The sequence below is a fragment of the Aythya fuligula genome, chromosome 3, assembly GCF_009819795.1.
Source record: "Aythya fuligula isolate bAytFul2 chromosome 3, bAytFul2.pri, whole genome shotgun sequence".
Taxonomy (NCBI): domain Eukaryota; kingdom Metazoa; phylum Chordata; class Aves; order Anseriformes; family Anatidae; genus Aythya; species Aythya fuligula.
Window position 1 is genome coordinate 80,945,027 of NC_045561.1, and position 17,176 is coordinate 80,962,202.

The 17,176-nt window shown below is 39.1% G+C and overlaps 2 protein-coding genes across 4 annotated transcripts in view; one reads left to right on the plus strand and one right to left on the minus strand.

Moving 5' to 3' along the window:
• AKAP7 (A-kinase anchoring protein 7) overlaps positions 1-17,176 on the plus strand; it is an 86,078-nt gene that overhangs the window by 20,152 nt on the left and 48,750 nt on the right. For all 3 annotated transcript variants that reach the window (XR_004253075.1, XM_032184261.1, XM_032184262.1), the window contains exons 5-6: positions 4,997-5,109; positions 16,077-16,221. Coding sequence is in view for 2 of the 3 variants with exons in the window: in XM_032184261.1 (XP_032040152.1) it covers positions 4,997-5,109; positions 16,077-16,221 (258 nt within the window). In the remaining variant the exon portion in view is untranslated. The remainder of the gene's footprint in view (positions 1-4,996; positions 5,110-16,076; positions 16,222-17,176) is intronic.
• Positions 9,584-12,019, minus strand: MSH5 (mutS homolog 5). The gene has a single exon (XM_032184260.1). It carries the CDS (start codon positions 12,017-12,019, stop codon positions 9,584-9,586), a length of 2,436 nt encoding a protein of 811 aa, XP_032040151.1.

Sequence of the window (17,176 nt, forward strand, 5' to 3'; positions counted from 1 at the left end):
AGGCTTTGTACTTTGTTATGCTCAGTACTATTACAAAAAGTAAGGATAACTAAAAAGCTTCTTTATAAAAAAAAAAACAAATTTCTGCCAATTGGTAACCAACACTCTATACTCTTAAAATACTCTTAAATGCAAACAAACAACCGAAGAACTTAACAATTTTAACATGACTTGACATGCTGAAGTTATGATTGGAAGTTAGCTATGCTTAGCTTCTTCTCTGTCTTCAGCTTTGAGTGTATAGTCAGAAATCTTTCAGTAAAGAGACAAAATGCTGTTTCTAAATTCTAAATCTTTTAATTGAGGTATGAGCAAAAATTAATAGACTAGAAAAAAGTGTGTACATAGTAGTTTTTCATATTTAATGAAATCTTGGAAGATAAAGCTACTTGCTACTTACTTATGGAACATTGCTCAATATGCAGCTCTTCTATGAATCATTCTGTATTGATCTAGCTGTTTAAATTTTGGGCCTTTCCAGTATATAGCTGTTCTGAGCAAGCTTCATTCTGTAATATATCACATTTCAAGTCTAATTATGGGAAAACAGTCGTCTAATGGATTCAGCCACATCCAATGTAAGAGATGCAGATGACATTCAGTAATTTTGACATTATAAAAATAACGTACAAAATGGTGTTGCAGAGTACTTCAAATTGCATGAAAGATGCTCTGAAAGCTGTCCAAAAATTTGTTCCAGGAAGTCATTGAGAATGCAAAAATAGCCTTAATTTTTCAAGGGTGTACTTTGAAGCTGCAAACATCGGTCAGCCTGAAACTAATAAGGGAAAACACAGATTCTGTTTTGTTTTCCAGTCCAGCTAGTAACGTTGAAATCTGGTGTAAGGATGGCTGATCCTTATCTGTTAAGACCAGTCTATCATTCTTATAACTGGCCTCTCTCATTTACTCCAGTTTGGGCAATCTCCATCACAGAGTTTAACCTTCATATAGTTGCTCAGTTTTCAAATTGACTTTCATGCTGTCCCATAAACCTTCTCTTGCCCACAATATCCATGCTTCCTTCCCCTGTTCTTTTAAAACCCTCCTTGTCACCACCTCTTTAAAGGACTGCATGGATATTAATAGCATTGCATTATCTTTTACCCTTCCTGTAGTCTCAGGATAACATTTCCCTTTGTTTCTTCCCTGAGCCACCACCACCATCCCACCCATCCCTTCACATTTCTTTCTATTTTCATTATCTTTGAGGAGGGGAATACTGGTAGTTACTGGTTTATTTATCACAAAGTGAAGATACCCAGGCCGTGTGGTTGTGGTTCAGCAACATGAAGTGTAGGGGCCCTACTGTCCAGCTGTAACACATATTGTATACCATAGGATTACCATAGGATCGTTCTACCCTGTTGAAACTGCCGTGCTTAAAATCCCATGATCAGATGTGTGGGGGCAAACCACTGGTCTGACACTGAGCTCTTTCTTAAAGGAGTTAGGGGGAGACCCCTAGATGTGGATCTTCACCACTAGAAATCTTAATTGCAGAGGTGAGAGATAAAGCATGCTGGCCATAAGACATGCTGGCAGAAAGAATTGAGCTTTTTAGGAGGAAAAAAAACTACAATTCGTTAGATCAAGAGTATCAGAGGGTAGCATGAACTTTTTTTTTTATAAGACTAATCCTTTGCTGGAACATCAAAGTCAATGAGTCCCCAAATGATGCTGTTAAGGGAACGAAAGAAAGGGACCAGAAAATGGGTTTGTTACACATCATTTCAGTTTTAAATAAATGTAACACTTTATTCAGCGTTTACTCAGCTACCAACATCAGAAAATAAGCAGACCATCTGAAGCATAGAAATTCATGCACAGCATTACTAAACGACTTGATTTGAACTTCTGTATCTCAATTTGAAGAAGCAGCAAACATTTCTTTATAGTCTTCTCTTTTGATATGTTAATCTGTTGTTCAACAGCATTTGTGTGCGCAGCTCCACAATAGTTTAGTGGGGATTTAGTGCAAATTTAGAAATGTTTCTTGCAGACACAAAATAAACAAGTAGGTAAGCTGTATTTACGTATAGACATGTATCTATAGCTACGGATATACAGTAGATCTAGATATATAGATCTAGGTATCTGTGGATCCACAGATCTACAGATGCCTGTGTGTTGTAAGTTATGCCTGCATATACATATATATGTAGATATGGAGAGAGAGGGAGGGAGGGGAGGAAGGAAGGAAATGGGCACAAACTGAAACATGGGAGGCTTGGGCTGAACATCAGGAAACACTTCTTTACTGAGCACTGGCACAGGTTGCCCAGAGAGGCTGTGAAGTTTCCCTCCTGGGAGATCTTCAAAAGCTGCCTGGATGTGGTCCTGGGCACCTTGCTCAGGTGATTTGGACCAGATGGCCTCCAGATGTCCCTTCCCACCTCAACCATTCTGTGTTTCTATATTATATGCATATGTATATATATGCACACATATGCTCTTTTATATAACCCTATATTGTAAATAGAGGAATAAAACCAGAGGAAAGCATAATGACATCCATTATAACACAACAGGTTTGTTTCATTTGTGTAAATGAAGTCTAGGTCAGTTCTGAGCCTCGTCTCTTGGGCTGCATCACACCTCCACCTTCTTCTGTGTTACATGCCGTGTATACATTTGTCCTGCAGAGAGAGAGATCTTGCAGCTGAATTTGAAACCATGCCCTTAAAAAATAAATGTTGGTGCTCTTCTTCATCTCTGTTTTCTCAATGTTTATCACAAAACTTGTAATAAAAAAAACGTTTGTTTACTCCATTGACTCCTAGAGTATTGTATATTACTAGGTAGTATAGTAAAAACTGCAAGAAATAAATGTAAATGATAAATGAGTGGAAAATAAAAACAAAAGACTGAAAACAAGTCTAAGTGCACTGACTAGCTCGGAGGCAAGTGACTGTTTATAGCATATGTTGTTACTTGTGCTTTGAACAGTGTATTGTGGATTTGCCTGAATTTATGTAGCTATGGAAGAAGGTGGTTTCAGTGCTGACAATTCACATTGTCCTACAACCAAATTCTCTTCTGTTCAGCTGTTCAGTTTCACAGCAGAGAAAACTAGCTAGAAATACTAGCTTCAAGGAAGGACTGAAAGAGCTTCATGAGTTCTCTGTAACTTTTTGTCTCTTTTCAATTGAAGTGTATCAGCTTTACTGTTTTAAGACTTCTGTTGTTTGGCAGGAGAGAGAGGCAAAATGGTTTTGATGCATTATATATTCTGCTCTACTGGTAAAAGGCAAAATTTTATCTTCTAGTAGGTCACTTTCAGTGTTTGTGATGGTAGTGTGACCCTGATACCACTGTGTAGATGCTTCATGGTTTTTAATCCTAATGACTTTTCAGCTTCTTCTGAGGTAGAAAAAAAAGGGTATACTTTTTTTTTTTTCTTCTTCTTCTTTTTAAGTTGCATCGGCATCTTTTAAGTGGAGAATGAAACTTGAAAGAGAATCTTCAAGTGGGCTTCTCTAGGAAGTGCTGTTTGGGTCTTTGATTTCCTTGGCATCTTTCAAAATCCCAGTCTCAGCTGCATAGACTGTGGAGCCTAGGTTTATAAATCATACGCAGCAGAGAACAAGAAGTGAATTTTGATCTCCGGGCCTAAGGAGAACACTCTGAGGTTCTTTTAGAACTTATTTTTTTGTGAAGTAATGCACAAGCCTGTAAAATCTTTCTTACTTGTGATTTCCAACTACCTCACAAGTACCTCACTGAAGCAATGAAAAACAAGGTACAAGTAGGGACTCTGGAACGATGTTTTACACGAGCATGAGCTGGCAGACTTAGGCTAACCAGCTTTATATGCCTGAATTCCTCTTCCTTGGACCATCCCTATTTTTTTCACCTATCTTTGCTGTTCACTTCCCAGTGTAATGCATTTCCTTCCAGGCGAGAGAATAATGCACTGGTTCTTTCTGTTACAGCTGAAATATCCAGCCAAAAAGTAATACACTTTAATGCAAACACATCATTATAGCAAGGGTTGATTAAATTCATGTGATAGGATTGATTTTTTTCCATATTCTGAATTTAGCTCAAGGACAGTGTGAGTCAACTAGACTTAGAGCCAGAGAAACAGTGTAAGTTGTATTTGCAAAGAAGGAAAAAAAAAATGCAGTTTTTCTGTTTCTCAGTAACAGAGATAGTCTATTTACCATTATTATTTTTGCCACAGGTTTTGTTAAATTTTATCAAAAACATTTCAAAATTACAACAGATACTTTTCATGTAAAGTATTTCAGTTAAAAAATGAAACATAGTTCAAAAATGACACTAAAACTTACTTCCAAGAAATGAAATACTGTATAGGGTAAATAAGCTGCAAAATAGTAAGCTATGTCTATGCAGTAGAGTTGCTTAGGCCTTTGCTGAAGATAGGTAAAAGTGTACTTTAAAAATAGGAAGTGAGCTTCAAAGGCAAATGAAGCTTAAGAAAAGCATAAGAAAAATCATCCAACTTCAGTATACTTGATGTGTCCTCAAACTCTGCCATGTAAATGGCAGCTCAGCACCAGATTTTATAGCTTCCAATTTCAGATTTCCTTTGGTCTAACTGGGAGATTACCCAAATACAGAGTAGAGCTTGCCACAGAACAGGGTTTTTGAAGAGGGAAATTTCCATTATATACTCAGTTTTCCTGAAGTTTGCAAATTTTTTTCAGTGAGAGTAACTCCAGAACCATTTTATTGTGAATTTCCTAATTTGATAGCAAAAGCAGACAGCATGAACAGCTTTTTAATTGCCATTATTTTAATAAAGCCAAATTTGTGACCCATATTAACTGCAAATGCAAGAATATTTTCATATGGAATAATACGCACCTTTGAAGCTAACTAGAAATCTCTTTGCCTGATAGTACTCTTGCTTGTTTTTTTTGTTTTTTGCTTTTAATGTGGTGTGGCTGTGACTCATGCTACAGTTGCACATTTTAAGCATTCTATCATCTAGTGTCTGAGTTCCTCTATATTTTCCTTCTCTCTTCAGAGACTATGAAGAAGATATTTCAAGAAAAAGGCATCTTGGCAGGAGAAGGAAGAGCTTTTAAACCCCATCTGACTTTCATGAAGTTGTCAAAATCAACGCAGCTACGTAAGGAGGTGAGCTCACATTTCACATAGCTCAGCAGCAATCTAGAAAGTTTAATTTGGAAACAAACACTGGAGTTGCTTATGCTGTAGCATCATAGTTATTATGTCTTTGTAACCAGCTGAAGAGGTAAGACTTTAAAATACTGATACTTTAGAAAAAAAAACAAACATTAGTACATCTACTGTGTAAGCAGTAGTCCTGTACTGTACTGCACTGCAGGTTAGTAAACTTGACGTTCTCAATACAGTAAAGTCATGGTCTCTTCTGTAAAACTACGCAAAGCCAAAGGATGTAAGTACTTGCTCAAAATTACAGAATTAGTATTAGGGTATAGATTATATATTTATAAATGGTATCACACTGTTTGTATGCAGTTTGTTTGAATAGTGTTGTTTTGTTACTGCCTGAGAGAAAGTAAGCAAACGAACAGTAGAATTTGTATTTAGATGATGCATAATATGCAGACTGTCACTTCTCTCGATTGAATATGCTTTGGTGAATTCCGGGGTAGTGATGAAACACAGCATTTATATTCTTTCTTGCAGGTATAGTATTCCTTGAGCATTTATTAGCTTTTTTGACAAGAAAAAGACAAATACAAACAAGTTACAGTAACTTTAATGAGAAGTACATAGACTCAATACTAGTATATCTAGGGTTTTATTTCACACTGGTTTATCAGTAATATAGTATTGACCATAAGGTATATCTCCATAAGATTTCTTTGCTGACACTGCATAGAATGTTTTATGTGACCCTTTGATATTGACCAGGAAAATAATTTTCAAAATAAATATATTTTTTTTAAAATAAGAACTAAAGCACGTAGTATAAATATTTTAAGTTGAGTTAGCAACCATTAAAGATAAATACTTTAAAATTTTCATTATAATAAAAGAACTCTAAAATTTAAAGATGTGAATTTTAATTAAGTAGTATTGTGAAATCATTTGGAAGAATGAAATGAGTTCTGAGATACATCAAGAAACTTCAAGGACATAACACGTATCTGCTCTGAAACAGAAATAAGGACTTGTCCACAGGTTGTAGGTGGTATGTTATAGCTCTCAAAATTGTAAGTTCAAATAAGCTTTTGCTTGTATTAACAATTGCTTTTACAAGTACAGCTCTTCTAGAATATTAATTTAACTGTTTTTTTAAAACCTCTCAGATAACTAGGGTGCTTTTTTTTTCCATTCTTTTTTTTTTTTTTTAATAGCTGTTTTTTATTATTTTAATGTTTATCTACCTTTCATGAACTATTGCTCAGGATAGATATTTTCTGTGTTCTGAAATTCATGGCTACTGACAGAACCAGGTCAGTGTCATTCCAAATCATCTTCTTTAGTCCTCCACAATACTGGATAATGCATATAATATTCTAAAGATACACTGTTTGGAAAGATATTATATATTAAAAATCTGTAAATTATTTTAACAGGAGTTTTTCTCTGTCAATCCACTGTCTGTCATAAGCATCATAACCATTATTTCTAGTTGCATTGTGCCTATGCATTCAGTAAGACAGTTTCATGGATTTACTGAAACAAGCCTGAAGCACAAAAGGTATAACTATTTTGTAAAACATTTTAACGAAACATTTAGTTGCATTCTCAGATCATTCAACAGTATGAAAAACAAGAAATGGTACATGAAGTTTGAATGAAAACACTTGTAAAAGAGCAAATGGAATGAGGTAGTTGACTGTAGTTCACAGCTACAGCTTCATAACTGTTTTAATATTTTTAAAATGTGTGTTTTCTAATTTGAAGCAATACCTTAAGACACCCTTAATAATGACATCTGAGTTCCACCAACGTTTCCTTTTGGAAAAAAAAATTAAAACTTTTTCAATGCTTAATATAGATAAACACATTTAGAGATGCATATGTTCTGAAAAAGATTTTAACTTTCTGTAGTTGATACTGGTATTTAGAAAGAAAAGAGTGTGAGAATTCAGAATTAATAAAAGAAAACAGCTTTCTACTTTGAAGGCACAGCATTAAGCTAAAAATAGAAAAATGATAAATGGAAAAAAAAACACCTTGGAATTATAAATTAATAAAGGGTAAAAATTTCAGATAATGTGGGTGAGGAAAAGGGCTATCTGAGTACTCTTAGCTTTTCAGGTTAAAGAGCCATCTTAACTGCTCAGAAGTGGGAGCAACTCACAACTCAATTTGACAGTTCCAAAATCTCAATTGCCACGGAAAACTTCCCCACTTGCCACTGAAAATTAAGAAGGCACAGTGTGCCTGTGGGTGTCCTTGTGGAAGGAGATAAAGGGAGATAATTTACTTGCATGTGCTTAGCTGTTTCCACACTTGACTGGATGATAAGAATCTTGGATTGGTTCATTATCTTCTGTACAAAGAACCTAATGAAACAGTGAAAGAAGCAATTGGAGTTTTCCACTTAAAGAAAACATTCCTATTCCTGCTTCCCCTATGAGCCTGCTATGTTGCTGGAGGTCAGTCACAACCCCTCTGTTTTTCACTCACCCAGACTGCTGTTTATTTCAGGGAGTGGTGTGAGGCACATTTGATACATGCTGTATGACATTCTGAGATCCTTTGATGCATAGTGCTGCCAGAACTGCAGATAGGGTGAAGTGGATTTTGTAAGTGGATGACTGACAGCTACACTGCTCAGGTGGCATCTACTTGGTCAATAAGCAGTGTATCCTTAGCCTAGGCAGAGGCTGACAAGGAGGTATTCAAAAAATATCTTGTATGAATATTTAACATATTTAATATATAGTACATATTTAGAGTGCTGCATGTATAATTAGTCAAATATATCAGTGAGAAAAATCCTTTTGTATTTAAAACACTTCTAAGAGTTGTGCATGGCCTGTACTCTGCTACCGTTCAACTTCAACAGTAATATTGCCAATATGTTAGATAGTATCTTGCAGACGGTATTATTACGATTGCACCAAAAATAGCAGGAAATGCATGATTCAGTCATTTATTCGTGTATTTTTAATGTGAATTATGTTAAACCTTTGTCACTATCCTAGTTTCATTAGAGATAACAAAAGCTACTTATTTTGTAATACTAAAGCACATCATAAAGGAAGAAATTCTGCACTGAATCAAAACCAAAGCAGTGTTTCTGAATTCACAACTTTTGGTGGACACATTCGTCTTTTTGCTATCTTCAGTGAAACATACCAAGCAAATAAGATGTTTAATACTGATAGTATGAATATAATTATTTTTTCCTCATGTATTTTTTCTCTCGCTGTATGTGACATTAATATTTTTGGTTCTTGAAATCGGATACAAGTGAAGAGAGATGTAATATATCTGCTGATGTCTTTTATGGGCCATATTGTGGGCAATTATAGCAAGTTTTGGCAGTTGGTTAGAAATCTAATGTCTCTTCTGTCTTACTCTTAGATAAGGAATCTCAGGCACTTATCCCATTGCAGGGAAGGTTATTACTTCTGTGGTACTTAGATATCATGTCTGCTGCTTCATTAATTTGTTCCTGAATATTTTTGGCATACTAATTCATCAAACGCTGTGTTCAGTAAAGATCATTTGCACTGACAGAAGTGAAGGGGAATGCTATGGCTCTGGTATTATTCCCTTAACCATAACTTTTACTCAATGCTTTAAAATAGACTATAAAATGTCAGTTCCTGTTTTACGTCCTTAGTATAGTTTTCCATTTCCTAGACTTGTAATTTTGTTTTTATTTATACTCATACAGTATAGATAGTAGTCTTACAATAGTCCTACAAGTCCTATAGGTAGTAATATAGGACCTGAAGAGAAGAGAGTTATTCGCAGTAAAACCAAAGTGCTTCCCCTGTAATCAGTCCCTGCTGATTCTGACTTCCAGTATTCTTTTTATAGCAACTCTTGGGATCTCTGGCATTTTAGACAGAAATGCTGTTTTAAGAAAAGCGTAAGAAAAAGCCACAGAGCTCATTAAATTCCTCTCTATATTTCCATTCATCAGCCTTTACTTCAGAGGTTTGTATTGTGCCAACTGTTACTTGCTGATCTGGGAGTCTCAGGCACTTATTTGTAATCTTTTGATGCTGATCTTAAAATAGCTGAAACAATCCCTTTGACACAAACACAAAACAATAAACACTTTGCTTATACAGTCTCTTGAGACCAGCAGAAATACTTTGTGATTTTTCTACAGTATTTTTTTCAGTCTGGGGATCTAACAAGAGGGGCTCAAAAAGCACAAACTGTATAATCCAACAGGTGGAAGAGGTTCTTGAATTCTCTTTGTTCAGCCTTCTTGTTTTCATATCATACACCATATTGCAGAGATATCCAAGATATATACACATCTCCAATACTTTTTTTTTTAAACAATAAGAAAGGACGTACACTACAGACAGTTTTTTACAAGTGAAATGTATTGTAAGGTGTTAATGATTGTGATCATTGCTTAAATTACTGAACTGTCCTGCTAAACATGGTGGATACCATGTAATTCATGCTTTTACATGTGTTACAGAACTGAGGCTGCAGAAGGCAGCACCTCTTTACGCATGAACTCTTCTAAGTCCAGATTGGGATCATCAAGGTCTAGGCAAAGAAACTTTTCCACAACAGACTTGCATTTTTCCATCTGGTCTCCTTTTGAAGGATGATCGATACGTTTGATAGCTTTTCCATTGCGAATCAGTTCCGATACTTCCACTCCTCTTTCAATAATTTTGGCCGGCATTCCAGCTAACGCAGCGATGTTGGCAGCATGACTGACAGTGGACACGCCTTGTTTGATCTGATAGAAAAATATCAACTCATCTCCATCTTGGTGGGTCTCCATGGTCAGGTACTCCAGCAGAGGTGAGGCAGGCAGGAGTTCTAGCTGCATCAAACTGTGAAAATTCGTGGAGACAAAGACCTGCGGACAGCGGGTTCCTTGATTGATCCAGTACCTCAGCACGGCAGCCAGAAGGGACAGCCCATCCAGTGTGTTGGTCCCTTTACCAAACTCATCAATAAGCACCAAGGACCTCTCTGTAGCATTGTTCACTGCCTTGGCAACCTGGTTAAGATCAATCATGAAAGTGGAGAGCCCTACAGAAACAGATTCCCTGCTGTGGATTCTTGTGTAAATCCCGTCAATTGCTCCAATCTCTGCCTCGGCTGCAGGGACATAACTGCCAATCAGAGCCATAAATATTATAAGACCTACTTGCTTTAAGTAGACGCTCTTTCCAGATGAGTTGGGCCCTGTGATGATCTTTATTCGCCTGGCAGCCTCACCGCTGTTCACAGGATTGGCCACAAAAGTCTTTGCGCATAGTTCCATGAGCGGGTGTCTCCCTTCCTTGATGTGGAAGCCATGGCGGTGAGTAAAGCGCGGCCGGCAGTAGGAGTTCTCCCGAGCCATCACTGCCAAAGCCAGCAGCACGTCAAGGTGTGCAGTGTACTCGATCACGCTGCTAAGCACATCAGACTTCTCCAAGATCTTTGTCTGCAGCTGGTGCATAATTAGTGTTTCCTGGTCTCTTATCTCACAGTGCAAGTCACCCAGCAGGCTGTCTAGCTCCTTAGTCCTCGCACTTCTGTAGTGCAGTTTATCCTCTGACAAAAACATGAAGTCCAAGCCTTCAATTTCAAAGTCACTCTTCTCCACCATAGTTGGTAGCCGTGGAATGGAGAGAAGGAACCCAATCAGAGGAATGTAGATCACACAGCAGGAAGGAATATGGTCGTCCAAGGTTTCCAGTTCTTTCCGTGCCACTTCTGTAAGGAAGTCTGACAGTCCCATGAGCCTTCGTTTCTTTTCATCAATGGTGGGATCCACATTAGGTCTAACAGTGAAGCGGTTCTCTGAGATGCTGCCTTCAAAGTCCACCACTTTGCTGATGAGACTGGCGATGTAGTGCAGGTCATCAGTGAAGACACGTGAAATAGTCTGAAAGAGTTCGATGTTAGTGGGCAGAGAACGGCACGTGTCTCTAAGGCACACTGCACTGTACAGTGTCTTATAGAGAGCCTGCCAGTCACTAACTTTTGTATGGGAAAGAGTCATTCTTTTTAGAATAAGAGGCACGTTTTTTATATTCCTGAGACAATCTTGAAGGGTGAGGACTGTTTCATGGTTCTGAGCCAGCAGGAAGAAGTGGATAACATCCAGCCGTTTGTTCAGCTCTGTCAAGTTCCGAGTAGGTCGTGTAAGCCAAAGCTTCAGTAGCTTTTCTCCCCATTTGCACCTGCAGCGGTTTAAAATCCCATATAAACTGAATCCTTCTTTTAATCCACTGGACAGCTTGTACACAGAAGGATGGATATCACTTTTAAATATCTGTAGGACACAGTAAGCGTCTTGGTCCATATTCACGGTATCTGACAGCACAAACTTTTTAAAGGCCAAAATAGGAACCACAACACTGCTTTCTTCTAGCTCGATTCCAACCCTTCTCCTGTCTAGGAACTTAAGGAGCCCCCCTAGAGCTCGTATAACAAGTGGGCTCTCAAAAGGGATGACCGAGGACAAGTAGAGAATTTTCTCTGTTGCAGTCATATGGGATGGGATGAATGGAAATTGCCTAGATAGGATTCGTTGTTTGCTGACTTCTAGACCAAAGTCTGTGTTAGGAAACAAGACAATTTCTGGTTTTCCCGCATCTTTATCACTATCACTAGCTGTTAGGTCAGCCAGGAATTTGGCAATATTCTGGTCCTGTTTTGCACTTGTCACTATGCATTGAGGATGAACTTCCTCAATTACTTTTTGCAGTAGGTCAAGGTCTTCATTATCAGGTGTGTCAGGCATGAAGTAAACTGAGCAGTCTTCTGTATCATAGTACGTAACTGCAAACTGCCCTGCGTACCACAGAACAGACATATGCGTCTCAGAACACTCCTGGTCCTCTTGTTCGGGCACAAGCAGTGACGGCAAGGGACAGCTTGTGGTTGATGTCGAACTCATTCTGTTGGTGAAGAAAATTTTTATTCACAACTCATCCTAGCAGTCCTGGGAACTAACTGTAATTGACAACGGCAAGTTAACACTCATTCTCCCAACCGTGGAGAAAGTAACATGCTACCAGCAATTAAAGACAGATGTTAACAGTTCCAGTGAAAGGATGCAGCCAATATCTACAGATGCATCTTGATTCTAAGCAAGCTGTAACTTGTAACTAAGTTTATATTTTTTCTTAGTATCTTTTAGTACTATCACACCCTTCAAACTCCTCATAATGCTGTTTGAACCCTTCTGCTACTGACTCGGTGTTACAAGCCAATAGCTGGAGAAACTCCAAACCACCTTTAGGTACGGAGCTTGAAAGCTCAAACATAGTAAATTTTGTCTATCTTCAGGTTGCGTAGATTGTAATTAATCTAATCTCATATCTAATATGTAATCCCAGCAGGCATCTAATAGCCTGCTGTATAACCCGTTTCCATAATAAGCTATAGAAATAACTGTAGAAGGTAAAAACTTGCTGTCAGCCATGTGCTGATGGTTAAGGTACTGAAGCAACTCACATGTGAGATGCCAACAGATCTGGGATTGTTTAGCCTGGAGAGGGCTCAAGGAGGGCTCTTACCACAGCGTATAAATACCTGATGGGGGGAGTGCAGAAGGCAGAGCCAGATCCTCCTCAGTGATGCTCACTGACAGGCAGAGGCAGTAGACACAAAAAGTACAGGAAATGCCACTAAAACATGAAAAAAACAAACAAACTTTCACTGTGAGGGTGATCAAACACTGGAACAGGTTGTCGGAGAGGTTGTGGGGTGTACAGCTTTGGAGATACTCGGACCCTGACTGGACACGGCCCAGCTGCTGCAAGCGATCCTGCTTCGAGCTTGGAGTGGACTGGGGGATTTCCACAGGTCCTGCCCAGCCTCAGCAACTCTCTGATTTGTATCCAGTCTTTCAGAGATGCAGCTTTACTATATGTGTGCCCAAATACCCATCAGTACAGTAAAGTACGCTCACCAGTTTGCCCCTATGAAGGCCAAAGTCACCGTCAGCTCCCTGGCTCCAGCCCTCTCCCTGCCCAGTACTCACCCTCCTCACTCATAAATGGGCAGCTCCTCTAAGCAGCTACATGAAGTAGCTGCTGCTACTTCATGAAGTCCGAAACTCTGATCTCACCCCCTTTTCTCCCCTTCCTTCCCCAGACTGGAGCTTGGCTCCTGATCCTGTCAGGAGGGAGACACGCTCTGGGCTGAGCCCTCTCCCCACGGCCTGCCTCTGCCAGTGACTGCCACAGAGGCAGCCTGTCCTTCTGCAGGCCCATTTGCACAGGCCCGTCCCTCCACAGGCATCCTCCTCTTCCTCATCCAGCACCCAAGTACAGCATCTCTCTGTAAGCAGCATCTACAGCTTTCCCAGATGGGAATAACTCCTCTCTTTCTTCCCCACTGCTGCAAACACTTTCAAATAAATGAACTCTCCCATGCACCTGTGTTGTTTAATCCTTTCTTTCACCATCTGTATCTCATTGCAACCATTGCAAGCAGTACTCCATAAATTGCTCCAAACTCAGTTTTCCTTTGGCTGCTTTTCCAAATGTCTTTCTGTAGTGCATCAGAAACATAACTCACTTTGGACCATTCAATATTTGATTCACACATGACTGATCTGTTTTTGACAAGCAAGTTCCCCGCCTTGTGTGAATGCTATTATTCATTGTAGCATGCATAGGTTATCTTAATCTTTTCTTCTTTTTTTTTGATGAGTATTCAAGGCTTCACATTTTGAGAAGTGTTCTCCTGTCTGAAAAGGTCTTTTTTATTCCTAATTGATGTCTAAATGCATTTCAGAGAGCTGTCAGCCAGAGAGCACCAACTGATGATTTAATTTCAAAATAACTTTAGTACATAGAAACCAATCTAGCCACAGAATATCATATTTTAAATAAAAATGACTATGGAGTCTTCCAGTGTGATTATTTACCCTAAAGGAAAAACATCCACCACTAGATGTCATCATTTCAGACATTAAGGAACTGGAAAGATGGTTTTTGACCTCTACTAAATTAGAGTTCATGGGAAAGAGAACCAGCTGTGTAGGTCGTTACTCAAGCATAGTGCTTCTGAATTTTATCTAAGTAAAAGCTCAGTAGAAATACCACCACTGAGCACATATTGCATGTGACTAATTGTGAAGCATCACAAGAAATGATTAAATGTAATGCTGAGATCAACTGAGGTAGAGTAAGGGTATGTGCAAGGGGAAAGCGTATGTCTACTTTATGGCGCCTGGTTGAGGACCTTTCCAGTGCAGAAGGGGATAATAAAAGAAGGGGGAAGCCACAGACAGCAGCATATAGAGACACAAACCTCCCTATCATACAACTGGGAGATATAGTGGGGGCAAAAACTGGTCAGTCACACTGATTGCTAGGGTTCTGAAGAGTGTAGGAATGCTTATTTCTGTAGCGTCATCTGGTCGAGGGCCTTGTCAAATGGGACAATAAGGAAAGATGTATACCGAATATATGGAGTCACAGAGCTGTCAGACAAACCCAACAGGGACAAAAACAAGAAACAAACGTTATCCGTCTCACTAATTAATGATCTGTCAGGAAACTGCAGGCAAAACCATACCTTTGCAACTGTTGGGGACATAAACTTGAGGGTGCAGGGTGTTTGCAGTCCCGCTGACCAGTTTGCAGGTCAGCGGGACTGCAAACTGATGGGGCAATGAACAGTGGGGGGAGATCAAGGAGGAACAAAAGAGGAACAGACAGAGGGTGTTGTAAAGGTGGCCAGTTGTGTGTAAAATGGAGCTTGTCTGACGTTAGCCCTTTGGCTGACCACTGCAGACTGTTCTGTCTTCTTACAAAGCCTCTTAACCATCTCTCTTTCTTTTCTCTCCCAATACTGTGCACATGGTACAAGGACAAGGTACCAGATACTGGGGTCTGGTGTGGGTGGATTTGGAGTCAGACTGGCTCTTTGGGCATCTCGGGCCTGGAGTGTCAACGGCTGGAGCCAGTGGGATCTCTGTGCCAGGCGCTGGGGTGGGTGGGGGTCTGTCTGCTCTCAGCCCTGTCCCTGGGGGCTGTGTGTGGCAGTGCCTTGTCTGTGGCAATGTGTGTGACATGTCCACGTCCTCAGTGCTTGTACCTGTGTCTCAGGGCCACATGCCCAGCTTCTCTACTGTTCGCACCTGCAAAGAGGAGAGCAGCTGGCACATCCACCAGAGACCCCATGTCCCCACCAGAGACCCCGCGTCCCCGGGGCACTGGGCTGGCTCCAGCATCTGGGCTGGAGGGAGCCCTGGGTGGAGGTGCTGCAGGCTGCAGCCCTTGCTTACATCCCTTAGCACACTGTAGCAGTTTTTGAAGAGGAACTGACATTATGTTGAAGTACACTGAAGGAGAAAATAGAGTTTCTACAGAGATCATCATTTTTATTGAAAACATGATGGAATGAGGAGCATTAAACTGCTAAAATACTATTATTACTGCTGATATTATGAATCATTAATATTTATCATTAGAATTGACTCAGTCTTTTTGATAGGTAAAGTTCAGAAATATAAGTAAGTTTTTGGATTTGCTGACATAAAAAGCCTCGTGTTGGTTATACAGAAACATGTTTTCCTGTTTGGTGATTTTAAAAACACAGAAAACTTTCCTTGACAAACATTTGAGATTCCTCTGTGTAATTACATGCCCGGTGCTGACAGAGAATTATTTCCAGTTACGTGTTCCATGAAGACTCTTGCAAGCCACTTGAAGTTAAAGCAGTTATAGTGTTGTACACAGCTGTACACAGGATTGAAGAGGGATGAGTAGACAGGAGGCATAATGACACTTCTATTTCCATGTTTAAGTTCTGCATCAGATAACTGCTTAACTGAGACAGAAGATTTGGCACAATGTTGTTTCAGTATTCTTTTTGCATTTTGAAGCAATTTCCCATTCTAATTATAACTCTGGTTAAAACAAAAACTATAGGAATTAAATGTGAAAATTCAGTCTCCTAGCAGAATGCCTGATTGAATTTTCTGTTGATATTGAAAGGTAAAAAAAATTGACGCAAGCCTATATGAAGATTTTAAAAACCAGTATTTTGGAGATGAAGTCCTTCATCGCTTAGATCTTTGCTCCATGTTGAAAAAAAAGCAACCCAATGGCTACTACTACTGTGAGTCCTCTGTTTTTCTTGGTAAGTACATCTTCATTTTCTTCCTGTATCAATCATGCCTGTAAATTATATGCCTGAAAAGTCATTTTTTCTGTGGTGGATGTTAGGCAATTCTCTCTGTTGATTATAAAGATAGCCTGTGTGACTAAGTAAGATTAGATGCAGTAGTTTTCGATTATTAAAGCTAAATGAAGTGTGTGGTTTGGCAAAGATGTGACCTTACTCAGACTGTATTCCTATATAGAGAAAATTTCAAGGTACAACAGATTTAATGATAACTGTTCAGAGTATCATCAACACTTCAAACATTGTACAAAATACCTTGCCTAGATCATTGCAATGCTAGAAGTTACATTTGTGTCCTTCTGCTTTATCTGAACAGAAGTTTCACATCCTGGTGATTATTCTAGGCTTGTCTTCTTATTTTTGCCATTTGTATATAGCTGGCACTTCAGTTGGTGTGCATGGAAAGTCTGTGCACCGAGACTATGGGATAATTGCTGTATAATTAATTAACCACCTCTCCAGGGTGGTTAGCTCTCACTAGATGATAGTGGAGCTTGGAGTTGGGGTTAGTTGTATTTACAACAAGAGTTGTAAGATTCTTCAATGAAGTAACTCAGGAATGCTGAGGATTTTTCTTAATGCAGCCAGCCCTTTAAACCTAGGAATGTATTGTGCGATGTGTTGGGAATATCTTGAAAGATACCATTCACCTTGGGGATCTTTAAGAAACCAGATGACATGGGAAGACAGGCAAGTAGTAATACTGCAAAATAAGAGCTTTTTTACATTAATTTTATTTTTTACTTTACTAATTTGTCTGGTTCTTTGTATGTGCCATGTTAGATGTTGAGTCTTAAAAGAGGTTTATAGCAAGGAATAGGTCATGGTCTCAGGAGGTCAGTTGGTATTTTTTCTTATTTGTACTGAGTACAGCTTGATTTTTATGTTTTGGGCATTTTTTTCCTGAATT